The sequence below is a fragment of the Seriola aureovittata genome, chromosome 17 (assembly GCF_021018895.1).
Source record: "Seriola aureovittata isolate HTS-2021-v1 ecotype China chromosome 17, ASM2101889v1, whole genome shotgun sequence".
NCBI classification, from domain to species: Eukaryota; Metazoa; Chordata; class Actinopteri; order Carangiformes; family Carangidae; genus Seriola; species Seriola aureovittata.
In genome coordinates, this window is record NC_079380.1 from 12840097 (window position 1) to 12866709 (window position 26613).

At 39.7% G+C, this 26613-nt stretch overlaps 1 protein-coding gene across 3 annotated transcripts in view; it reads left to right on the plus strand.

Moving 5' to 3' along the window:
• The window catches only part of rnf213a (ring finger protein 213a), a 30534-nt gene extending 8564 nt beyond the window's left edge, over positions 1-21970 (plus strand). For 2 of the 3 annotated variants that reach the window (XM_056400820.1, XM_056400821.1), the window contains exons 18-67: positions 92-265; positions 413-565; positions 657-1276; positions 1522-1681; positions 1774-1991; positions 2644-2781; positions 2894-3058; positions 3391-4660; positions 4772-4953; positions 5068-5223; positions 5326-8934; positions 9029-9153; positions 9362-9478; positions 9558-9682; positions 9779-9901; positions 10000-10061; positions 10247-10418; positions 10506-10647; positions 10762-10953; positions 11070-11200; positions 11299-11456; positions 11551-11757; positions 11951-12138; positions 12269-12389; positions 12521-12621; positions 12708-12890; positions 13082-13248; positions 13383-13485; positions 13567-13681; positions 13783-13990; positions 14123-14319; positions 14426-14548; positions 14654-14764; positions 15155-15397; positions 15480-15555; positions 15676-15710; positions 15818-15918; positions 16033-16189; positions 16428-16602; positions 17065-17159; positions 17292-17543; positions 17855-17987; positions 18347-18430; positions 18528-18708; positions 18914-19115; positions 19224-19301; positions 19412-19609; positions 19829-19921; positions 20123-20301; positions 21053-21970. In XM_056400820.1, coding sequence (XP_056256795.1) covers positions 92-265; positions 413-565; positions 657-1276; positions 1522-1681; positions 1774-1991; positions 2644-2781; positions 2894-3058; positions 3391-4660; positions 4772-4953; positions 5068-5223; positions 5326-8934; positions 9029-9153; positions 9362-9478; positions 9558-9682; positions 9779-9901; positions 10000-10061; positions 10247-10418; positions 10506-10647; positions 10762-10953; positions 11070-11200; positions 11299-11456; positions 11551-11757; positions 11951-12138; positions 12269-12389; positions 12521-12621; positions 12708-12890; positions 13082-13248; positions 13383-13485; positions 13567-13681; positions 13783-13990; positions 14123-14319; positions 14426-14548; positions 14654-14764; positions 15155-15397; positions 15480-15555; positions 15676-15710; positions 15818-15918; positions 16033-16189; positions 16428-16602; positions 17065-17159; positions 17292-17543; positions 17855-17987; positions 18347-18430; positions 18528-18708; positions 18914-19115; positions 19224-19301; positions 19412-19609; positions 19829-19921; positions 20123-20301; positions 21053-21209 — 12455 coding nt within the window. In that variant the 3' untranslated portion in view covers positions 21210-21970. The remainder of the gene's footprint in view (positions 1-91; positions 266-412; positions 566-656; positions 1277-1521; positions 1682-1773; positions 1992-2643; positions 2782-2893; positions 3059-3390; positions 4661-4771; positions 4954-5067; positions 5224-5325; positions 8935-9028; positions 9154-9361; positions 9479-9557; positions 9683-9778; positions 9902-9999; positions 10062-10246; positions 10419-10505; positions 10648-10761; positions 10954-11069; positions 11201-11298; positions 11457-11550; positions 11758-11950; positions 12139-12268; positions 12390-12520; positions 12622-12707; positions 12891-13081; positions 13249-13382; positions 13486-13566; positions 13682-13782; positions 13991-14122; positions 14320-14425; positions 14549-14653; positions 14765-15154; positions 15398-15479; positions 15556-15675; positions 15711-15817; positions 15919-16032; positions 16190-16427; positions 16603-17064; positions 17160-17291; positions 17544-17854; positions 17988-18346; positions 18431-18527; positions 18709-18913; positions 19116-19223; positions 19302-19411; positions 19610-19828; positions 19922-20122; positions 20302-21052) is intronic. The other variant, XM_056400822.1, reaches the window with a different exon arrangement.
• The last annotated feature ends 4643 nt before the right edge of the window (positions 21971-26613 follow it).

Sequence of the window (26613 nt, forward strand, 5' to 3'; positions counted from 1 at the left end):
GTTTATGACTTTGTGGCAGAAGCAAAACAAACAAAATAGGCTCTGCTGTTGTTTTAGATAAAACACTGCTCTATAATTTCTGTCATTACAGGTGCAGAAGAAAAGCTGATTGAGAAGCTCTCGCAAGATGCCAGGGACAGATTTGCTATCGCCATATCATCCTTCACAGCCATCACCAATCACCTGGTCCACGGAAACATTAAGATCAGCCTGCTCAATATCATTATAGAGAGGAGAGACGCCTTCTTAGAACTGCTGAAAATCAGTAAGAACAGTCTGATTGTCATTAAAGATTTCCCAAGAAATGTGTTTAGCATTTAATAAAAAGTAACACCAAAGCATGCGTATGGTATATGTGTGCACTGGCCTGATAGAAATATTTAGATTTGTGTGTGTGATTTGATATTAACAGATTGCCTCTCTGAGAATGAACAATACAAAGACAGTGCCAAAATGAGGAGGCTGTTACAGTGGAGACAAGATGAAGTGAAAGCTGTGTACCATGAGAAGCAGCTTGTGGACATCTTCTTAACAATGAGCCACAAACTTGAGGAACATATGACAGGTATGGTGGTTGCGTCAGTAGAGTCAGCCAGTTTGGTTTGATCCTAATGTTGCGACAAATTTAACATCTGCATCTTCAATTTCCATGATAGTTGATGTTGCTGACATGGAGGAGAGACAACAGGTCAACATTGAGATCATGCCCCTGAACTCTTTTATGGAGGTTCATCAGTTAGATCAAATGCCCTCTAACATCACTGGTGTTGTCACCTACTTCAACCTGGATGAAGACATAAGAAAAATGGCAGAGGACCTCTACACCTTCAGAGACAGTTACATTTTCCAAGTATGTTGGGAGAAGCAAGCCAAACTCCTGGCCAATGACGAAATGGAAGACGCTGATCCTGATGAACATGAAGTAGCGGACATTATGGCAACACCAGAAGTGATACATGATGACATTTTCACGCCTTGCTATGCCAACTACAAAGACATCTACACTTGTCTGAAGGATGGCAGTATAAGGCTTGAGGATGTCAACCAGCTCTTCGGGGCGTACAAGGGCAAGTACGAAGAGCTCGCTCAAGACCTGGACATCATGTGCAGAGTTGATAAATCAACCGAAAAACAGTGGATCCACAGCAGGGTTCAACAGATCGAGCAGTATCATGAGCTTCATCTAGCTGTGGCTTCAGCTCAAATCATCATGATGGTCAAAGAGACGCTTTGCCTTCAAGGGGACTTCAGGGTTCTGGAGACTCTTACAGAAGTTGTAAGTGGCACCCATAATTTTCAGTTAAAGTGAAACCTTACCAGGCTGCATACCCCCGTCTGTACACCCATATATTACATCACTGTATTCGAATATATGTACGGATAATGCATGCCCTGATGTCCATAACAACAGCACAGAAATGATCTTATTACTTTCTTTTACAAATGGTGATAAGGTGATGAGTGGGTCTGAGTTATTCAGTAGTACTTTAGCAATGTTAACTTTTCACTTTCTTCTCACAGAGTCAAGCAGACTTTCAGAGAGAGCATCTCAGTCGGATTGACAATGACTTGATGCAAGCAAAGAAGGTCTTGGTAGACATCACGGAGCCCCGCAGACTGTGCCTACGAGAGCTGGGACTGAGAGGACACTTCGTAAAATGGGTGAAAGATGCGCTTGAAGGTAAGAATGGTTATTATCTATCCTAGTCACAACATAAAATGAATTATATTGCTCATTCAGGCAAATTACTTTAAAAATGTTCATTTTTTTAGATATCAATGAGTTGAAGGTGTTCGTGGATCTGGCTTCCATCTCTGCGGGAGAGAATGACATGGACGTGGATCGTGTCGCTTGCTTCCATGATGCTGTCCTCGGCTACTCTTCAATGCTTTATGAGCTCAAACCAGACTCTGGTTTTCCCACCTTCAAAGAGGTGCTGGAGAAACTCTGGAGAGCTTTGGAGAATGACAACAACCTCCCGAAAAAACTAGTAAGAGGACGCTTTGCTAAAGCTACTGCTAATAATCTGCATCATGATTGCCTTAAAATGATCACAGTTCTTATGATTCCACAAAATCTCAAGAGATTTCTTAAAATGACTACTTTTTAGATTGAAGATTGATCGCTACCAGCTTATATATCATCCAAGTATTTTAAGGAATGGGATAACACCTTCAAAAATATGTGTATGTTTCTCTCTCCTTTTTCACTGTACAGTTTTTAGTTTTTAGTAATTTAAACACTTTCCAAGGCTGCAATGCTACATGTGTGAAAATAACTCTGAAAAAATAAAGTCTTAGGTTAAAATATTAGTTCAGCCTTTGATATGAGGTTGAATTCTTTCTTTCGTCATTGTGGCATTAACAATAAAAGTGACCTATTGTTGACGCCACTGTGACACAGCAGACAGATGGTGGTGACACTTGATGGACATTAAATCACCCAGAAGCAGATGACATTAGGTTCTTGCCTTCTATAGAGTTTATCTGAATCCCACTGGTAACATATAATACAAATATTTAATGAACTACTGACATTCATATGAATGTTAGTATCATACTGTGCAGTCAGGTGTTAACCATAACCTTAAACAGAAAATAAATATTACACAGTGCATTAAGGAACTGTATCTTCTCTTGTAGCGGGACAGTGCACGTCATTTGGAATGGCTGAAGACTGTGAAGGACAGTCATGGGTCAGTGGAGCTGTCATCTTTATCGTTAGCATCAGCCATCAACAACAAGGGTATCTACCTGATCAGTGCACAAAGTGTGAAAACGGTAAATAGCAGTATCAAAGATCATTGCATCTCGATAGCCATGCAGCACAGAGGTTAACTCTGAGAACAAAGCTCCTACAAAATGATAAGTGTGTTTTTGTTTTTTAATGTAGTTGAGTCTTGACACTGCCCTGAAGCTGCAGATTGCAGAGGAGCATGATGAGTGTCAGCAGATGCGCTACTATTCTCTGGAGGACTTGCGGGAACTGCAGAACAAACTCATGCTCATGTCTGGGAAAGGGGATCAAGGACAGAATGAAGTTGATCACTTTGCAGAGGTATAGTGAAACATTTCCCTTTTAATTAAAATAGGTCATTTTGTTAAGCATAGAAGCTGAAGTGCTACTAATAATACCATCAATGCTTCTACTACTACTTTCATCATTTAACTTCTTCTTGAGTAATATTTCTTTAAAGTAATAGTACTTTTATTTGGGTACAATTTTTCCAGTACTAATTCCAACCCTGATTTTAGGTTTTATTTACAAAATATTTTTGCCCTTGTGCTGGAGAAAGTGTTTATGCCTCCTTAATATACTATACATACAAAAGTATAGCAGCATATAAAGCAGTTGCAGTAGAGTGAAGGTTTTCTAAATTTATTTTTCAGGTTTTTGCCAGTGTTCAACGACTAGCTGAAGCATTTATTGCCCTCTATACTGCTGGGAATCCTCTGTTCAGACACTGGGAGGCGCAAATCAACTGCTGTTTAAGCAGCAATGAACCCAGCATTATGATGGACTTCAACCTGGGCAGTGTTCTTAGTGTTGTCATCGTGGAGGGAAGCATAGAGGAGCAGCTTCCTGAACTTTGCAGGAAAATGGAGAAATGTCTGGGCTACTGGATGGATTTTGTAGACAAACAGAGATCCCAACATTACTATCTGAACTACTACACAGCCGAACAGATTGTCTACCTGTGCAGCAAGCTGACTCAGCAAAATGTGACCAATGTGGAGGACCAAGTTCTCATGATGCTCTCCTTCGTCAAGCCAAATTGCACATCCTCAGACTTGAGACAAGTATGGCATGAACTCCAATATGAAATCCTCAACAAACCACAAGAGCAAAATGAGGACATTGAGTTTCAGACTTTTGTTGAGGTGTCAAGTGGACTGAGAGACCCAGACTTCACCAGTGAACTGGACCCTCTACCATGTCATGTGGAACAAACAACTGGTTTGCAAAAATTTGACCTGATATGGAATGATTATATGAAAGACATGAAGAATTTTCTCCCGCACATTCTTAATCTAAAAAGTCTTGGACGACTGTTGGAAATACTGGCTAACAGAGAAAATGAGTGTGAAGAAGACATTTCTGATGATTACTCTAGGAATTTCATAAAGAGGCAGCTGCCCAATGGCATAGTCGCTGGAAATCCTAACCTCATTGTTTGCCCGCATGATGAGGTCCTGACATCTTGCATCTCCATATACATGAGTAGTGAAGGCGAGACACTCCCCACCTATGATGAAGTCCTCCTCTGTAACTCCTCAACACCATATGAACAGGTGGAGTTATTCCTCAGACGCTGCCTCAGCACAGGCTACAGAGGACAGAAGATATACTCTCTACTGTATGGAGATCTGCTCACTTACGATGTGAGCTCTAAACTTGAAAACTTCTTTCAGCGAATGAAAATGCAGAGCAGGAAAGACTATAGACTTGTTATCATCTGCAGCTCAGAAAGAGAGCATGCCTACCTTCCATCGGCCTTCAGCCAGTACAGATTGCACATGGTTCCCCAGGAGTCATTGGTGAGGATCCAGGGGTACCTCCACAAACACTATGTTGTACCAGCAGATCAGTGCAGTGCTGCAGCTGCATTCAAAGACCGACTGTGTGTTGGTGTCGTCTCTTCCAAAAGGGCTGGTGTTGGTGTGTATATATGCAATAACCTATTTCAAATTGATAAATTTCACCAGTGGTGACAATTTCACTCCTGAGATTATTGATACCTGCCATAATGACCCTTATTTTTTATTGCAGGTAAATCTCTTTACATTAAGAGGCTGTATGAAAAACTGAAGCACTCAACCAAAAAGCCCGCAATGATGAAATGTATTCGCTTGACTGAACCTATTGTTGATGAAAATGTCATCATCCAGTCTCTGTTGGAAACCCCCAAGAGGAGGGAACTCACAATGTTCCATTTTGACATCACATCATCGGTAATAATGACTCTTAAATTAATATTTAGCTTAGAGTAATATTGCCTTTTTATAGGACATGTCTCAAAAGTTTATATAAAATGTTAATGGGTTGTGTTTTTGCTTTGTTAAAAGGTGCAGAAAGGCCTCCATGAGTTTCTTTTCAAATTGTTGATTCTGCGCTATTTGATGGACTCTGAGGGAATGATGTGGAAGTGCAATGACAAGCAACTGTATGTCATGGAGATTTTAGAGCCAACTGTCAAATCAAACAGAAATGCTTCACGGCAGGTAAAAGTTTTGCCAAGTTTGACATTAAAGCTGCTCATTTATCATCTGATTTTCAACTGTTGCTGACCTTATGGTGTGTTTTCATCTCTGTTTTGTGCATAGGTTCAAACTGGGGATAGCACATTCATAGATGTGTTCCCAAATATTTTCTGTCGACCACCTAAAGAGGTGTTAATGCTAGAGATGACGAAGCAAGAAGATCCTACCATTGTGAGCGCTGATGACCCATTGATGGATGATGAAGAATTCAGGAGTGCAGCCTTTCAGCGGCCATATCAATATCTCACACGGTTTCATAACCACAGTGATCTTGATGTGTTCACATATCAGGTTGTTGAAGGGTCACATGTGGAATGTCTTCAGATGCTTCTCATGTACTGTGGCATTATGGAACCATCCTGGGCAGAACTGAGAAATTTTGCATGGTTCCTTAACCTTCAGCTGCAAGACTGTGAGACATCTGTTTTTTGTGATGCCACTTTCACTGGAGACACACTAACTGGATTCAAAACCTTTGTGGTGGACTTCATGATTCTGATGGCGAAGGACTTTGCCACTCCATCACTCAGCATTTCTGACCAGAGTCCTGGCAGGGTGCAGATTGACCTGACTGGTGTCCGAGATGAAGACTTGGCTCCTTTTCTGATTAGAAAGAGATGGGAAACAGAACCACATCCATACATCTTCTTTAATGATGACCATGTGTCTATGACCTTCATTGGTTTCCATCTTCAGCCCAATGACCAGAACTCTGTCGATGCCATTGACCCTACCTCTGGAAAGGTGATAAGACAAAACGTCATGACAAGGGCATTGTATGAAGGCCTGAAGCTACAAAGAGTCCCTTTCAACATCGACTTTGATCGCCTACCAAGAGGGGAGAAAATAGAGCGAATCTGCAATGTTCTTGGTATTCAGTGGCCTCTCGACCCTGATGAAACATATGAGCTTACAACTGACAACATACTGAAGATGCTGGCAATCCATATGCGATTTAGGTGTGGTATCCCTGTCATTATCATGGGCGAGACAGGGTGTGGTAAGACGAGACTCATCAAATTCCTTTGTGAGTTGCGGAGGAGTGGGGTGGCCTCTGAGAACATGAAGCTGGTCAAGGTGCATGGAGGGACAACTTCGGAGATGATTTACACCAAAGTCAGAGAGGCAGAAGACATTGCTTCTATCAACAAGCAAGACTATGGATTTGACTCTGTTCTCTTCTTTGATGAGGCCAACACTACCGAGGCCATCAGCAGCATTAAGGAGGTCCTCTGTGACAAGACAGTCAAGGGAGAATGTTTGACACCTAACTGTGGGTTGCAGATAATCGCAGCATGTAACCCTTACCGAAAACACACAGATGAGATGATTCAGAGGTTAGAATCTGCTGGCCTTGGGTACAGAGTTCGATCTGAAGAGACAGATGAAAAGCTTGGATCTATCCCTCTCCGTCAGTTAGTGTATAGAGTTCAAGCATTGCCACCAAGCATGATCCCACTGGTGTGGGACTTCGGACAGTTAAATGATCACACGGAGAAAATATACATCCAGCAGATTGTGCAGAGAGTGGTTGAAAACAAAGCAATTGATCAAAGTTACATCAAGTGGATCACTGATGTCCTTTCAGCCTCGCAGAAGTATATGAGGACAAGAAAGGATGAATGCAGCTTTGTCAGCCTGAGAGATGTGGAACGCTGCATGCAGGCATTTGTTTGGTTCTATAACAACCATGTCAGGTTTTTTGCAGAGCTTGAAGAATTTGAGAGCCAACAGAATGCTGATAAGAATGAAAGGCATCAGAGACAGCCTGAGATGAAAGACCCTGTTTTCTGGTCTCTAGTCATAGCCATCGGAGTGTGCTACCATGCCTGCCTAGAAAACAAGGAAAAATACAGACAAAAAATCAGCAAATGCCTACCATTACCATACAGCCCAGGAAGGGTAATGCACGAAATCTCACTCATGCAGGATTTACTGTTAAGCGGTGTGCCAATGGGGGATACTATCGCAAGAAACAGTGCTCTCAAAGAGAACGTCTTCATGATGGTTCTCTGCATTGAGCTAAGAATCCCTCTCTTCTTAGTTGGGAAACCTGGAAGTTCAAAATCTCTGTCTAAAACTCTGGTGGCAGATGCAATGCAGGGCCAAGCAGCTCATTCTGACCTCTACAAAATGCTTAAACAGATCCATTTGGTGTCCTTCCAGTGTAGTCCTCACTCAACACCAGAAGGCATCATTAATACATTCAAGCAATGTGGACGGTTTCAGGAAGGAAAGAACCTGGATGAGTACATTTCCGTTGTGGTTCTTGATGAGATTGGCCTGGCTGAGGACTCTCCAAAGATGCCACTAAAAACCCTTCACCCACTTCTAGAGGAGGGATGCATTGACGATGAGCCACTACCACACAAAAAGGTTGGATTTATTGGTATCTCCAATTGGGCTTTAGACCCTGCAAAGATGAACAGAGGCATTTTCGTCTCCCGTGGTGACCCTGATGAGAAGGAACTTATCGAAAGTGCTAAAGGCATATGTTCATCTGATGCAATGGTTTTGGAAAAGGTCAGGGATTTCTTCCAGCCGTTTGCAAGAGCCTACTTGAAAATCTGCCGCAAACAAGGCAAAGGCTTCTTTGGCCTGCGCGACTATTACAGCTTGATTAAAATGATTTTTGCAGTAGCCAAGGCTTCTCAACGGAAGCCCACAGCAGAGGAAACTGTGAAGGCAGTGCTGAGAAATTTCAGTGGCAGGGATGGTGTGGATGCAGCTACAGTCTTTACCAAAAGACTACTGATGACACCCAACCTGGAGAACATCAATGCCATTGAGTTTGTGAGGGAAAACATCCAGGCAGTTGGACAGGAAGAAGAATGTCGGTACCTCCTGGTGCTTACAAAAAACTATGCTGCCCTCCAGATCCTGCAGCAAACCTTCTTTTCAGAAAGTGTTCAGCCAGAAATAATCTTTGGATCCAGCTTCCCGAAAGATCAAGAATATACCCAAATCTGCCGTAACATCAACAGAGTAAAGATCTGCATGGAGACAGGTCAAACAGTTGTGCTCCTAAACTTGCAGAACCTCTATGAAAGTCTCTATGATGCTCTCAACCAATACTATGTTTGCTTGGGAGGACAGAAATATGTTGACCTTGGACTGGGAACCCACCGTGTCAAATGCAGGGTGCACAAAGACTTTCGGCTCATAGTCATTGAGGAAAGAGAGGTGGTCTACAAACAGTTCCCAATACCTCTCATCAACAGGCTGGAGAAACACTACCTGGACATTCACACTGTCCTCAAAATTGAACAGAAGCAGATAGTGGATGACCTGGAGAGATGGGTGAGACTTTTTGTGTCTCTCAGCAGTCAAAACTTAGCAGTGGCTCAGACATACAAGTACCAACCCCCAGATGTCTTCATTGGCTACCACTCAGACACATGTGCTTCTGTGATTCTTCAAGTAATAGAGAAGCAGAAAGACAGTTTGGAATTCTCAGATCCTGAGAGGCGCGTACTTGACGAAGCTAAACTCTTACTGCTCAAATGTGCTACACCAGACTCAGTGGTGCGGTTGGACTGCACAGGCCTTCCCAAAGTGGAGAGTGAACATCTGGCCAGTGTCTACTTTGAAGAGCAGAATAACAGCTGTTTGGCTGACTACATACTTGCTCACACAAGGCAGAAAGTCCTTTGCTCCTCCTCCTTCACAGAGGTAACTCTAAAGTTGTCATACAATACCTGTTTCATATATATCCTGAAGTTGTAAGTCCTTATAGGACCTCATTAATTATGATTTTAAACCATAGGTGACAACATTCTCCAGACTTTTGACGGCATCTGACTTGGAACCACTGGTGCAAATGTTGCATAGTGTGGAGCTTCTCTCACTCCAGCAGTTTGACACAGAGCACTCCTTCCTGAAGAAGATCAGGTTTGTTGATATATTATGGAATCTATCATTTCACACTCAACATTACAGTTATGGCTCATTAATCTCAAACTTGTTGGTATTCTCAATTAGTAGCAAATACAGTCATGTTTAAAAGAAAAGCATTGAAGCATTATTAGCAGGAATATGTAACATGTATGATCTTAAGGTATAATGTCTGTCTAAAGATTGAATCCCTGTTTTCGTATAGGAACTTCCTCACTGCTGAAAATGGAAGCAGTAACACTGGACCCTGCAACAAGATCCTAATCATTCAGTGTGATTTTGATGAAGCCACTCATAGTGCTAATCTCATTGCATCTGCAAAGTAGGTCCAATATTTCTTCTCTGTTGGGTATGCACCAATGTATGGTTTTGCCATATTGAGTTTTGCTGTTCATTAATAGGTATTCATCCATAAATGAAATCAACAAAATAACTCAGGAGAGCATGGGAAGCAAGGTGTTTGTCTACTTCATCACCAGACTACCACGAATGGAAGGAGGGACTTCCTATGTTGGCTTTCATGGCGGTAAGGCTAATAGAACTTGTGATTTTAATCTTTGTAGTTTTTTTATCACATAGTCTGAAGAATAGAGTATAACCTGAGACATTTTGCTATATACAGGACCCTGGAGATCAGTTCACATTGATGACCTCAGGCGGTCAAAAGACATTGTTTCAGACATCAAAGCCTTGCAAAATATGACAATCAGTCAAATGTTTGAAACAAGGATGAGTCAGCCTGAAGGTAAGTTGATGAATTTGAAAAATTGATGAAACCACTACACACAATTTGTTCACATTAAAATAATTTGTAACATTAAATTACACATTCATTTTGCACAGCCATGGAAGTGGATGATATGTACACAGAGATTGAGCAGGAGGGAGCAGAGTTGGAGGAAAACGTGAGTAGATAAATTTTAAACATTTAGTATTGTGGGAACCAAAAAATGTACAACATATTTTTCTCTTAAACTGAAAGTCTACATTTATGACACTAGATATATATGTATCAGTTTTAGAAAGAAGCATGTCCTGCCACATACTGTTTTCTGACAACAATGACACTCTGTTTTATTCTGGGTAACAGTTTGCTCTCCTGATACAGGGCTCGGACAATGTTCTGGACACTACAGCATTGCTGCGGAGCTGTGTGCAGAGTGCAGTAGGCATGCTGAGGGACCAGGTGGAAAGTGGCCTCCGCAGTACTCGGAGAGTTCAGATTCTACTGACACTCCTTAGCGACAATGACGAAATAAAAGGTTCTAACAAAAACTTTTTTTCATTATAAAGTTTCAATATTTTTTGTGGCATTTGCATTGATCATCATGTTATCTAACTCTTATCAGGTGAATTTTTGAAAACTGTGAAAAAGCATCTTCACACACTGCTGGCGATTTATGATGGCAACACCTTCTCATCCATCAAAAGCAACTGGGTCATTAAGGAGGCCTCAAACATTGATGCCTTGCAAGAAGGAGGCACCTTCAGGTAAGTGCTTCAGCCATAGAATACAAAATTTCTTTATTGGCCTATCTGGATATATTCTTATGTTGTATGTTGTATGTTTGGACAGTACTGTTGACTTTTTTGGGGTCATGACAGGCACACCTTATGGAAGCGTGTTCAGGCTGTGGTTGTCCCCCTCTTGGCACAACTGGTTTCAGTCGCTGACCGTGACCAAAACTTGGACATCCTGCTAGATGCAGACTGTAGTGAATCTGTTAAGAGGCTGTGGTTAGATATCTTTGGCAATGATAAGCTTCTGGAAATCCCCCACCTAACACTGGACCACAAGTAAGTGGTAGTAGTATTGTACTTTGCATAAAGAATACCAAGCCCTATAACTAATAAAATGTAACATACTGTTGACTTTACATATTTAAAGTTTTTGTTATCTTCTCTTTGCACAGTTCTGAGACAAGAACAATCCTTGTACAGAACTACATTGCCCAAGACAAGAACTTGAGCTGTAGTATGCCCTTCAGTTGGAGGATCAAGGACTACCTGGAGGAACTCTGGGTTCATGCGCTTCAACATGAAGGTAATGGTCTGTTTTGAGGTATTTTCCATAGCTTACATGCTGCTACTGTGATGTTGTTTTTCCTTTTTGCTCTTACATTAAATTCATATATCTGTTAGGCCACACTCAACGAGAGTTTGATGAGTTTTTTTGGAAGACACCACTGGGACGATACATTGAGAAAGCAGAACAAGACATGCAGAGAGAGTTTTTTCACCGCTACCTTCGGGATTTCATATCCATGACAATGAATGTGACTTGTGAAGAAGATCTGCAGGTTGTTATTCTGTAATCCTTGAAGCCCTTACATTTTAAAGCCTGTCTGATGGTGTGTGCATATCCATACTAATGAAAATTATCTGCTTTTCCAGCTCCTGTGTGGTGCGTTGAATTGTTGTGTCAATGAGTTACTATTGCAGTTCATTGACACTGAAACAGTGACATCTCTTGCATGGATCCATGCTGCTTATCATGAGTTTAAAAACCGGCTGCAGAACCTCTCCAGAATGATGTGCATTCAGCCCCAGGTGACCAAGGACCTCTTGAGCAATTCTCATGCCAGAGACGGGGAAGAACTGGTGAGCCTCTTAAGATTATTTTAGTATTTCAAATAGTAGCTTTTTTCCACTTTTTCTTTTTCCAAGGTTTTTGAATTTGGCTTGCATGGTTTTGACTTCAAGATCACATTGTCTTTGGTAATATTTAATTTTATTTATGTTGTCCTTTTAGTGGCCTGTTCTGTTTAGTGATCATGTTCGTCTTGTCTCCAAGGTACTCGATGTGTATGCTGCTTTTGCATGTGTGGAGTACCTGGAGCCTAGAAACCTGGGCACGGATGCCGAAAGACAAGTCTGGCTCAGGCAGGTCAAAAAACTTCAGGTTCCCATTGAGTTGATCTGCTCAGAGGACAGTGTAAGGCGTTATGGAGAGAGGAGCAAGGCGATTGTCTGTAGAGTCCAGTAAGTAAAGCTTTTCCCAGATTTTCCCAATTGTTCTAGTTGTACATGCTGAGACTGAGGTTTTTACATAATCGTTAGATACTTCTAGAAGTATTGACTTGGATGGTTTTTTGTGTTTCTTTGTTCTAAGAGCTGGATGGAATCGGATATTTTCTCTCTCTCTATTTGTGGAGCACATGTTGTTGGGCATCGAGAAGCTGGAGGAGAAGCTGACACCTCTAGTTTTGGAGCATACAAAAGGGCTTTGCCAGGTTGGTCTGGTTTTTACTAATCTGAATTTTCATGAGATGAATTCAGTGAATTGCCATAAAACTGTATCCACTATAACCTCAATAATTCCTCCATCCATCATAAAATGTATTGCCTCTGCTCCCCTTTCAAGATACTGGAAAAAAATTCAGACCTCAAAACCCAGCAGTCGTTTGAGGCAGTTATTGGTTTGCTCAAAACTTGCAAAGATGGAGCTGTTCAGCACATCTTCAGGTAGAAATTCAGCTTTTTATCAGAATCTCTTCTATTGTTCTTTCCTTCCACCCTGGGTCTTCACCTGTTGTTTATTTTCTATTCAGGTTTGGTCAAACACTGTGTCCAGTGTGTATGGGAGACCCCCAAGATCCACTCTGCCTCCCATGTAAACACATCTTCTGTGTGGCCTGTATCAAACAGTGGTTGAACCCTGGGCAGATGTACTGTCCTCTCTGCATGCAGCCAGTTGATGATGACTTCCCCATGCTTCCTTCAAATGACATACGGTTGGTTATTGCATGTGAACCTCACATGCAACACACATGGTTCTTTCCGCACACACAAATAATTTGACATACCATATACAAATATTTGGTATACCGTGTATCATGGTATCAGTTACTTGAGAGGATCCAGGTAACCTCCTGCTGTGTGAATCTGTAATAAATATTCATTGTTTTTTCTTTTGTTTGTTAAGGGGTCTCATCAACCAACATGCTCAATTCAGGAAGCAGTGCAATGCTTTCTTCATCGACCTGGTGTCTACTGTGTGCTTCAAGGACAACTCTCCCCCGTGTCCAGCTGTTATACTTCATTTGCTGTCCTTTCTCATGGTGGAGGCCAACATTGTTCCCATTCTCAGAGGTAGGACAGTCTTCTAACCCTGATCACGTGTATGGACAAAACCGTTTTTTTCTGCTAAAACATATTTTGTCAGGTCTCAATATCCTTTTTTGTTTTTTTTTTTTTTGTTTTTTTTTGTTTGTTTTTTTTGACAGTTAATCGACAAATTCTGACAAAGGTGCTCTCTCCATTTGATGACTCTGTGGATAAAAATCCAGTGGTTCGGTCAGTGGTGCTCAAACTCCTGCTGAAGTACAGGTGAGGTGTTGCATATTATGTAAATTTTTAAAATTTTTAGCCATGTCTCTCAGTTTTTAATAAATTGCGCTGTCTTTGAAGCTTTGATGAAGTTAAAGGTTACCTGCAGCAGCATCTGACGGCAGTTGAGCAGAGCAACATCTTGGAGAAGACGGACAAAACTGAACTCTACTGCCTGTACATTAACTGCCTGGAGGTACACAGGAGTTCAAACTTTACACCTGAATTGCATTATGTTACATTATGATACAGCTTGTTTTCATTGGGTGAATTCACTTTTTACCTTTTCATTCCTAGGATTCCATGTTTGAGAGGTTGCAGTTCAGGTCCACGGCAGATCAGCAGGTGTGTCTGCAAGATGAAAGTGCCTTCCTGACTGACTACCTGCAATCACATGGTCAGTCTGCTGAAACAGCCACTGTAGAGTACCTGCAGCAGGTGGCCAGAGTGCGTATGGACCTGGATATGGCTGCCAGCCTCATTGTGGAAAAACTGAGAGCCAATGGTATGTAACTGGGATGAAACATGGTATTAGTTTTTAACATGTGTCAACACATTTGTAATTTGCTTGTATGTTGAATGTGTCATTATGTATGTATGTATTTCATTTTTCTTTCTTTTTTTAATCTTAAACCAGAGTCCCAGGAGGGTGGTCAAAGTGGAACCACAGCCTTCCTGACCAGTGTGGGGAACCTGTGTAAGCGCAGTGGAAACAACTGGTATCGTGTCTATTTGATCCGAAAGATCTGCAGCCAAGACGGAGTGGACTTTGTCCTGAAACTCCGCAAAGTGGACCAAATGCGCTGGCTCTTCCCTGAAGAAGTTCTGCAAAAGGTTTAGTTATTCACAGAGTGTTTTTCAGTGTTAGTGCCCAAATCAAGGCAAAGCCATTTTCTAAATCTAATGCTAGCTGTAATTAAATAATTTTCATTTCACACAGAGTGAAGAGGCAACCCCAATAGACCAGTATCTTGTGTGTGGGGAAGACTACAAGACTATCAGAAATGCTGTTGCAAAGGGAGTTATGGAAGGCAAAGTGGACGGACTGGACGAGGCTTGTGAGGTAATGTTGTATCACTTTCTCAGTGGCATCTCACCATCAGATCAGGACTCTGCTTTTGTATGCGTGTTTACATGGGTGTGTTGCTCTTTTGCTTTGTCTTCATAGGGGTGCACATGCTTACCACAGTGGAAAACAGTTTATCTTCTGTTGGCGCTCTACAGAGAAGTCACTACTCTCTACAGAGAAACCAATGCTAGCTTCCATCCTAAACCTGAGGTAGGTCCTTACACTAAGACCCAATGAGCTGCTCTTATATAATCTGTCATGTTTTTTACACCCATTTGTGCTTGTGTGTGCAAATGACCTCAAAAAGTGTATATCTTCCTCTAAGCAAACTCTGCATTATAGTGGACCATTTAATGCAAACAAACATAAAATGTGTTATCCTGGGTAAGAAGACCAACATCAATCAAAGTGCAGTGGGAAATAATATTCAAATTCAACTTTTATTTTCACATGTCCTGAACTTGTATTACCACACGAAATTGTTAATTGAATTTGTCTGCAAGTTAACAATGCCCTTTTCACTGAACAGACTTATACTGACAACCATATTTATCTGTTCATGTCAGTCAGTTACATTTTTATGTATCTTTGTGCCTACAGCAATTGGAAGCCCTGACGACATATATCCAGACCTCCAAATTCCTGGGCAGCCCAGAGGTGAAGCCCTTTGCTATGGCTCTGGTGACCAACCAACTTGGGCTGTTGGCTGCTCGTCCAGGGGCTCCTGGCACCCAGTGTGTGTTAGTGGACTTAACTATTCACCTGGCTGCCGTCTTGCTCTGTGGGAACCAGGGGATCTTAGCTCCCCTCCAACAACTGGCAAAGGCACCTGCCAACATGCAGGTATGTATAATGTAACCTGCTTTCAGTGTTGCCAACTTTTCCTTCTTTGAAGGGAATTGAATGTTTTTGTATGTTGGTACAGGCTGCCTTCTTGCCCACCATGCCAGAGGACATGTTGGCAGTGGCTCGACAAGCTATGGGACAGTTGCAGTGGTACAGTAAGTATTAAAAAAGAATGACACTATTATACTATATGTAATATGAAATATGTCAGATGAAGATGCTATACAGCCATGCCAAACACTTCCATAGTCATTTTTTATTTACTCTTTCCATAGATTGTCCAAATGGTCACCCGTGCACAATTGGAGAGGTATGTTATGTTCAGTCTGAATCATAATAGTATTTGTGAGTCATTCTTTGTAGTATTCTTTTCATATATATAATGGCTTATCTTGCCGGCTGTTTCTTTTTCTTTAGTGTGGCCAGCCCATGCAAATAAGCCGTTGTTTGGACTGTGGTGCTGTGATTGGAGGAAACAACCACAGGGCTGTGCAAGGATTTCAAGTTGCTCAAATGCAGTATGTGGCCATTAAGTTAATTCAGGACGAAAAATGTAATAAAGAAAGCAGTGTGTGTGTCATATTGCGTATTTTATTGTTGTTTGTATTGATCTATGCATCGTCTTCTGACAGGGGTGACCGTACTCAGACAGGACACATCCTCGGTGACCCAGGTCGCAGGGACAATCCAGACATGCTGGACACAAAGAGCATTTCCCCTTGTCCCTTCAACATTGTGCGCATGCTCACTCACATGGCCATGCTGCTCGGTGCCTGCAACAACCCACAGGTAGCTTGGACAAAATAATGAGTACAGTTTTAATGGAGATCATTTCCCCTTGTAATATCTTCTTGGGTGTTTGAAGGTGCACTTGTATGAGACATTAAAAAACAAACAAACAAATGCTTAATTGTGTGTTCTCAATAAAAACCCCATCACTTTAGTGATGCTGCACTGTTGATGTCTTGCTGTTGGTAATAAATGGGGAAGTCTGGTCAGTAACCCATCAATGTTTTTGCTTTTCTAGCCTATCTCTGCCATCATCAAGCCTCCAGTCCCTGACCCAGTAGCATTTCTACTTGCTCACCTGCAAAAGGACATGGAACATCTTATCAGATCTCTGGGGAAGGGGACAGATGACACGGTCAGCGCCGTTCACCTGCTCATCAGCAGCCTCCTGAAACCTCAACAGCAACAAAAATGTAAGGACCAACTTACAACAAACCTAAACTACTATAAAACTAACCAAGACATAATGGTACCTAATATAAAGTTATCTGAATCAGAATAGAGTGTATCTATCCTAATTAGTTGCTTCCCTTCTTTGCTGTGTATTTTATATGTTCTGTTCACTGCAGCCTTCAGGACAGTGACATAAGAGATGAAAAGAAAATGTCTGCCCTCTAGTGGTCAGAAATTGTATTGTGTTATTTTGCAATTTATGTGTAATAGGAAAAGTGATTGGGTTATGTGTAGTCATTAATATCAACAAATGGAGGATTTCTAGATCAGGATTGTCCTTTCCAATGTTAAACCTGGCTTGACCAAGTGGATATGATAATGTAAATACACTGGTAACATACAATGATAAGACAAATGTCAAACAGTTACTTGATTTACTGTATTACCTTCCACTGTTACACTCAGCTGGTCTCCCTTTTCAGGGCCTGTTCCTTATGACAATCAGCTCTCCACCAAAGAGACTAGAAATGGATGGGAGATGGAAGTGAGCAATGTCATCATCGTACCTCAGTTGAAGGTAAAATCGTTTTTGCCATGTATTTGTTCCAAAACGGAACAAATAAAGCACAGACTCAGCAAACAATTCTTCCTGTTTATAAGAGATCTGCATATAACATGTTGCTTTCTTCTGTCACCTTCTCCTCCACAGCACTTGGATAGGCAGCTGAAGGAAGTGAACACATTCATCCGGGCTGACTCTCGCATCTCTGCCAATCCAATCATGAGGCTCATGTTTGGCGATCCTTGTCTCTTCTTGGCCTCACTTCCCAAAAATTCTCCAATCCATTGTTCTGCCGTGTGGAGCTGCAGGGAGAAAGTTTCTATGCTGACACTCACTCATATCGTTGAGCAGAATGATGGCAAAGACACCCTGCCTGTACTCTGGAGATTTCTGCACAGGGTAAGAAAACGATGACCAAACATACAAGTCCACTTTTAAAATTTTTGAGATGTTATAGGCATATCATGTCCCATCTGAGTGCCTCGTGTTTCTTCCTTTAGATGGCTACTTTTAGTCTTTAGTGCCTGTATGCATTTTAACTGCAGGCTCAAAAATGTCACAGTGTTGCAACATATATACAATATGTCCTGAAAAAAAGGAGACATACTTTTTAATATTCTGCCTTAAAGTTGTTATGCTTGATCTACCCGTGCTTTAGTAAAAGGTTAGTGTTAAAATTTAATTCTAAAAGAAGTTGTTTGTTTTTTTAGGAAGCAGAGGTCCGACTGGTGAAACACCTTCCTGACATCCTCACACTCCAGAGGGACCTGGTCAAGAAGTTTCAAAACATCACTGAGCTGACTTATAGCACCATGGCCGAATTCCTCGACAATCAGAAAGCAGGTAATGAAACTAACTGTCTGCACCAGTGGTTCTCAGCTTTTTCAAATGTATGACTCACTTACACAAGAGATGCACAGTTCCATGCACCTCCTAATTGTCTCTTTCTCGGAAATGTCATAGTAAAATAGCTGGCAACATACACTTTAAAGACCTGCCTGCCAAGAAGTGAGTTGTTTTAACCTGGAAGGAGACAATGATTGAGTAGTCTTAAAAGAGCAATCTCTTCCACACGTGTGAGCCATTCATGCGAACAACTGTATTTTAATGTTACGATCAGTCGATCCAGTGTGATGCAAGTCTTGTCTGTAGTTGACGTGTGCACATTCTGAAGGAAATTTACTGATTCTTCATGTGTGCAGAGTCACTGAAGGCCTGGTATGAGAAATACATCAAAATCTTCCTGACAACCTGGAATCAGCTCAGAGTGTCTTTGGCAACCAACGGTAAATACAATCACTAACACTACATACAACACAGTCTGTTATTCTAACACTGGCCCACCCGACTTACTGTAACTTTGAATCAAATGTTGTTGTTCAGGTGAGATTAAGATCCCAGCTGACTTCTGCCAGGAGGACCTGGACCTCAACAGTGACTTCAAGGTGCTGTTGCCACGGCGACAAGGCCCCGGCCTGTGCTCCACAGCGCTTGTCAGCTACCTCATTTCCCTGCACAATGACCTGGTCTACTGTGTGGATAAACACACTGGAGAGGAGACCAGGTGGGGGCGCTCATGCCACATTTTTCTCACTTGCACATGTTTGGCTGTAACAATACAGTCTGTGAACTTCTTTCCCAAATGCAAATTGCTTTAACTGAGGAATTGCTGAAATGATAGAAAGATAACTTTTTAATTCCATAGCCAGAAAGGGGTTTAAAGAGAAAAAAAGTCTCTTGGTTGACTGGTCTGTTTATCCCTCCCCCAGCTACAAAGTGAGCCCTGCAGATTTGACTGACCTGCATGTGATTCGGTATGAGCTGGAGAGGGACCTGATGCCACTGGTTCTCTCCAACACTCAGTACAGCATCGAGAGAGGCCAGGAGACGCTTCATGAGTACGACTTGCCCAAAATCCAGCAGCAGATTGTTTCCCGTTTCCTGCAGGGCAAACCTCTCATCACTCTCAATGTGAGCAAATGAAAAGCAGAAGTTAAGTAAGGTAGCTTTGTCCAAAAAACAGGGCAAAATTGTTAAGACACTATTTTCCTCATGTCTCTGTCCTTTCTTTTACCTCAGGGCATTCCAACACTAGTGAACAGACATGACCGCAACTATGATATTATCCTAAAGGATGTCAAAGCGAAAGTAAAGCAAGTAAGTTGTGCTGTACAGTAGGCAGCCCACTGGTCATTTATCACATAACAAACATGTTGCAGTAGATATCCCTGCATGAGTGTCTACAACCTGTGTCTGTGTACCAATAGGAGCCTCTGCAGACTCTCACCCTGTTTGCCGTGGCTGGCGAGCTGCACTCCTACAGTGAGGTGTGTGAGGCATTGTCCACACTGGAAGTGGCCCTTGGTTTCCTTGCAATGACTGGGGGAGAACCTCACATGCAGCTGTCCTGCTACCTGGAGGAGGTTCTGCGGATGGGAAACCAGATGGCTCCGCATATCCTCAAGGTCAGCCAGGTTTATTTATCCTGTTGTTCGTTCACTCACTTCCACAGACTAACCGGTCCGGACAGTTTTGTTATTTTCTTATACAAACAATTTTGTTATCTTACTTTAGTGCTACCGTAATATAATTTTACTCCCTGTATATTGGTTTTCAATGAATGGGAATGAATGAATTCTTTTTTTATGCACTAAGTTGAAGATAAAAGTTTGTTTTGCCTACAGGCCCTGAGCATGTGTTGTCTGAAGCATTGTGTGGCACTGTGGCAGCTGCTGGCCTCACTCAAATCAGAAAATATGCTGTTACGGCTCAAGAGGGTAAAGCATCACACACAACTACCAATATATAGCTATAGATGTGGAAATGGTATTACTGTTATTTATAGTAGCGATGGTAGAAATTATTAAATTTTGCCATTGTAGATGACTTAATGAAGTTTTATGTATAAGTGTGTAGATGTGTACTGCATTTAATTATTTATTTTTTGGCCCATCCCATGCATTTCCTTTGTTGTTCAGGATCCATTTGTGGGAGTCTCAGAGAAGTACAAACAGGCTCTGGGTGAGGATGAGCACAGGCTCTTGACAGGCTTCTTCTCTAAGAGCAGCGCTGACACTTTCCTGTTGGAGATGCACGAGTTCCTGGTGCTGGTCCTTAAAAACCCTAATGCACCTGATACCTACAGGCCTGACTGGGGGTAAAACAAAATGCTATTTATTCATTTATTTGCCATTCACTAACCCTTGCGCACGTCTGTGAAGTATTCAATATGGGATAAAATCTGAAGTTATTCTCAGATCTGAAAATATGATATAAAGAGAGGAAAAGAAAAGGTTGTTTTTTTTTTCCTAATCAGGCTAGACACTTTTAAAATGAAAGGTGTAACAAAATACTTTTGTGCAAAATAAAGTTTTGGATGGTAGAACTCACTCCAGACATTTTCATCCAGACACGTTCCAGACACGTTTTTGCTCTAAGCAAAAACAAAGTGGATGTTTTTCCATTCCCACTTTAAGCCACGTTGGAAGGATTTAGCATGTTGCACACAAGCAAAACTGAAGTTAAGTTTGGTCAGTGTTGGCTCTGTTGTTAAGGGAGTTAGTTGGTTGTTTAAACAAAGCCACAGGCAAAAGGTTATTTAGTACATTTTATACTTGTATTAGGCGTGGGAACAAAGAAAATGTCGAAGTAAATGATGTGATATTATACAACATGGCCATTAACTCAGCATTTTCTGTTCATATTTATTCAAATTTACCTCTATCGAATCATATAGTCGAAGTACTAGGTATTTTATCAACATATTTTTAAATTTACGTCTGTAAAATTTAAAAGGAAGTAGAATTTAAAAATTGAGACTGTAATATGTATGCTCAGGTGTGTTTGTGTGTGTAGGTATCATGATTTGCATTATCACTGACTTAAAGTGCATGGTTTGTCTCTTAAAGCTTGAAAGACACATTGCTGTCATACATGGAGCGCAAAGACCTGGACATTCCCCCTGATGTGGAGGAGCTCTTCCCAGATGAGATCTGCCTGTCCCATTATGTGGAAGCCTGGAAGTTCATTGTCAACTTCAAGCAGGAGCGCAGTCAGAGGCAGTGAGGATGAGATGAAAGGGTTGTTTTTTTTTTTTTTTTTTTTTTGCCTTGTTTATTTGATATCATTCAATCTCTCAGATGAAGTTTACAATCATGAAAAACAGAAAGCATTGAAGTGTTAAGAAAGTGTGATATATTATGTGTTCTTGACTCACATTTTGCAGAGAGGTGCCTTTTTAAGAGCACTAATATTAGGCTTCATGGTGCCACAGGATATGTGTGTAGTTCACATTTACAGCTCACCTGTATGAAGATGTGAACTTTTTGTTTATTTTTTATAGATTTTTTTTCAGATTATCTTTGTCCTGTATGATTTTCTATTGTTGATGTTTCTAAGCATCAAGATCAGTGATTCTGTACAGTGGAAGTCTTTCTGTTTGCACTTTACATATTTGTAATGTGAATTTGTCTGTCCTGAAGAGGCAGAAAAAAAATCAGAATTCTACTCAGGTACAAAATGTGGAATAACTTACTTAAATCACTTAATCTTTTCACATTGCTTAATGTAACTGTTTTTGTTAATTTCCATCTGTTTTTTGTATCATTGTTTATTTGTGTCATATGTGAATGTTGCACTCGCTTCTCTGCCACTATTTAGATTTACTGGCTTAAAAGACTATAAAAAGGTTTCTTTTTTTTTTTTATTTCTTTTACATTCCAGTTTTATTTTTGTTGTTTTCTCATTCAATTTTCTTTACTCAATAATCAGCATATTCACAGAAGGCTTGGTAATAGATATCTCTTTTAATAAAGTGTTCCTGTCAATTTTGTGCGCTTGTTTGTGTTATTAAATAAATATTCATGTCCTTTCTGGCTAACCATTGTATAATACCACTTTAATTTGTTTAATTATTTGTCAATACGATATGACAGTGTGGGTATATTTAGCTGTGTCGTAAGTGTTCCCAGCTGCCATTGTAGACAAACTGGAATATTTTTTACTCAACCATAAATTGGATTCTGTCTGACTCTTGTCATTATTTTTTCTCAGCAGGAGTTTGGCAACAGATGATTAAATGTAGCTGTAATGCACTCAGATTTACCCTTACTGAGGCATGCACAGGTTCAATTGGGTTTTTTGTCATTTTTATGTCCTGTGTGCCATTGGCTTAAAGGGCATGACTCAAATTACAAACTAGCAAACCTCCCCAGATTTCACATCATTGACATTTAAAAAACACAACAGCACTGTATCTCTACAGAAATGTCCAGTGATGTCTGAATAACTCAGTTCATTTTTCTTTAGTTCATTGGAACTTAAAAAATGTATTTGCTCCGTTTTATTTGGTACCTTCTTATGATTCCTCTCATGTGCCTACAGTTGTAAAGAGTGTGTTATTCAGTAGTTTCTCAACAGCATTACTACTGTAGGTCACAAGTAAATTGCTCCATATTTACACATTATATCACTGCCAAAAGCCTACAGAGGCTGTACATGATGGAGTGCTCAGGAAATGGCTGTCTGCCTAAGGTTACGTGACTTTCTGACCCTCTGCTGGTGGGAGCTCAATGTGTTTCAGATCAGGCTGATGGAAATGATAAGGACAAGACAGCCTCAAGACCGCCGCTGGACGGCTCCTTAATTCAATTTCCTCTATACCAAAGCAGTGTTTAGCATAACAATGACAAATGGAAGCATGCGCCTGTGAAAGTAAACCATGCCAGCGACCACCCCCTGGGAGTCTGCAGTCAGTATAAATGATATCCATAAGAGTAGTAATAGACTGTTTCCCTCAAACCCCGTAAAAATTTTACTTCATCTCAGTGGCATGATGATGCATTTTGTTATCATCATCATCATCATTAAGCTATGAATGTCCCCAGCAGCTCCTGACTGAATAGATAGAGCCCTAGTTATAGTCATGTATTTCATTTCAAGATGAAAACCGAAGCTGTCTGTGATCAAATTCCACCAGGCAAAGGTGATGCTGATGCTGTGTCCTCGCTGCTCATTAGCAAACCCAAATCTGGAAGTGCTATACATGGGGTTGATAAACACACACACACACACACACACACACACACACACTAATGGGTCATGAGGCGTGATTTGCGCAACTCGGTCCTGTGGAACAAGCCTCACTGAGCAAGTTCAATCACTTTCACTTCCACTTCTGTAGGCTTCAAAGCCACCATGCCAATGGCACAAAGGGAAGGACACAAAGAGGCCAAATTCTTTTCCCCACTCACTGTTTGTTTGTTTTTTGTCTTTGTCTCTTTATGAGGGAGAATTAGGGGCAAAATTACTGTGCATCATGGCTCATACTTAATGATATTCATGGGTGATGGACATTCACAAGCATGAGGGTATTATGATTAACAAGGCTGGATACTGATGTACAGAAGTGACCTCTTTTGGTTTGGCTACAGTATGTTGGAGGATTTCACTGTCATGTCTGTGTCTTTTCACAACTTTCAGTGTTACAGTGTTTCAGTGTAATAACATAGACGTATGCACCAAACCATCTAAGAAGAATTAATTTGTTGGGCAGTTACAGATTGTGCTATGTGCCCTCCTCCTTATAATCAGGACGTCAGTAAGAGTTTTCCATTTTTTGAAAACTGAAAAAATTGTTAAATTAGACTTATTCCAAACCTGTTCTAAAGTCTGTATGTGAAATCTGTTTTTTGTTTTAAACCATATTAAAAACAAAATCAACTTCCTTGGTGGCCTGATGGTTGAAGACATGCTTGATTTTAATGTGGCCAGCAAAACGTGTAATCCCACACTCCTGGTCCATGTGTTTCCTGTTGTTCTCTCCTCTTCTGTGAACTGTTAAGGATAGGTAAATAATAATATCACAAAACAACATGTATAAATCCAGAAATATCGAATCTAGGTCAGCAATCTGAAACAGTTCTCTCCCCTTTATATTTTTCTTGAGCTGTTTATGTGTTTACCAATGGTGTAGCTTTGGTCTCAACATCTGTAGGGACGCAACAACCCCACCACACCTCTAAAACAAAGAGATTGGCTTTCTAATGGTGTCAGTCGTTAACGGTTTATTAACATATGAGATCTGAATTTACAGTCAAGAATGCCCATACACAAATGTAATATATGTACATGTGTTGAATCTCCATATATAAAATATATGTACATATGAAGTAAAATCATATAGGTTTTATAATTATAGACTATATATCTAAAGAAATACATATGAAACCTGTTAGAAATTGAAACAATAACATATATTGTCAAGCTAATAGAAACATGTACTTTAGTATGTCTGTTTATATTATAGACATATGTTACATAAATATATATCTATCCCCAAGGCCTGTCAGTATATGTTCATGTTATGGATGTAAATATAAAAGATAGACATGTATGTTTAAAATTAATAAAAAATTAGACAAACATATAGAATTTTAATAAGCATGTTAATTTAATAAAGTTGCAAAAAAAGTCATAGTGTGGTAAGGAATAAAAGTCATTATATTGTAAAGCATTAAAAACATCATGTAAATGTCAAATTATAGTAGGTCATAAAAAAGACAGTATAGTAAGGCATAAAAACGTCATACTATAATGAGTCATAAAAATGTCATAGTATACTAAGGCATAAAAAATGTCTTAAAAATGTCAAAATAGTGTGAAGCATAAAAACATCATAGTATTGTAACATGTAAAAAAATGTCATAGTATATTAAGGGATTGAAAAGTCATAGTATTTAGTAAGGCATAAAAAATGTAATGAAAATGTAATACTATAGTAAGGCATAAAAAACGTCATAAAAAAGGTCATAGTATAGTAAGGCGTAAAAAAAAAAAAACAGGCAAAAAAACGTCATGGTTTAATAAAGCATAAAAACATCATAGAATAGTGATGTATAAAAATGTCATAATATAGTAAGATATAAGAAACGTTTAATAGTATAGCATTATAGTATGATAAGGCATAAAAAAACGTCATAAAAATGTCATAGTGTTGTAAGGTATAAAAAAAATCACAAAAATGTCATATCATAGCAAGGCATAAAAAATGTCATAAAAATGTCATACAATAGTAAGGCATAAAAAACTTCATAATATAGTAAGGCAAAAAAACGCAATAAAAACATCATGGTATAGTTAGGCATAAAAATCATCTTAAAAACATCACAGTATGTATAGTAGGGCATCTAAAACATTACAAAAACGTCATATTAGAGCAAGGCATAAAAATGTCATAGTATAGTAAGGCATAAAAAATGTCATAGTATAGTAAGGCATTAAAAACATCACAAAAATGTCATATTATAGCAACGCATAAAAAATGTCATAAAAATGTCATAGTCTGGGTAATGAATAAAAAAAACGTCATACAATAGTAAGGCATAAAAAACGTCATAATATAGTAAGGAAAAAAAACACAATAAAAACGTCAGACTATAGTAATAGTATGTCATAGTATTCCAAGGTATAAAATAATCACTTAGAATTGACATATATCATAACGTGCATGTCTTTGGACTGGTCCAACCACAGACCTTCTCATTATTAGGCAAGACTTCTAACCACTGCTCCACCATGCTGTTTCATCAATGGAGGATAGGATAATACGGGATTAAAAAGATCAAAGCACTGTACAGCATACGGAAGTCAAAAACGTCAGAAAAACGTCACATTGTAACAGTCTTAAAAACATCACAGTATATACAGTAAGCATTAAAAACATCACAAAAAAATATTATAGCAAGGCATAAAAAATGTCATAAAAATGTCATAGTATTGTAAGGCATTAAAAACATCACAAAAACATTATATTATAACAAGGCATAAAATATGTCATAAAAATGTCATATTATAGTGAGGCATAAAAAAACATCATATAAATGTCATAGTATAGTAAGGCTTTAAAAACATCACAACAACGTTATATTTATAGCAAGGCAAAAAATATGTAATAAAAATGTCATAGTATAGTAAAGCATTAAAAACATCACAAAAACGTCATATTATAGCATGGCATAAAAAATTTCATAAAAATGTCATGGTATAGTAAGGCATTAAAAACATCACAAAAACATCACATTGTAGCAAGGCATAAAAAATGTCATGAAAATGTCATAGTATAGTAAGGCATAAAAAAGAGTCATGAAAAATATCACAAAATAGTAAGGCATAAAAACATCACAAAAACATCATATTATAGCAAGGCACAAAAAATGTCATAAAAATGTCATACCATAGTTAGGCATGAAAAACATCACAAAAACATCATATTATAGCAAGGCATAAAAATGTCATAGTATAGTAGGGCATAAAAAACATCATAAAAACGTCATATTATAACATGGAATAAAAAGTTTCATAAAAATGTCATAGTATAGTAAGGCATCAAAAACGTCACACTATAGTAAGGCATAAAAACATCATAGTATAGCGATGCATAAAAATGTCATAGTATAGTAAGGCATAAAAA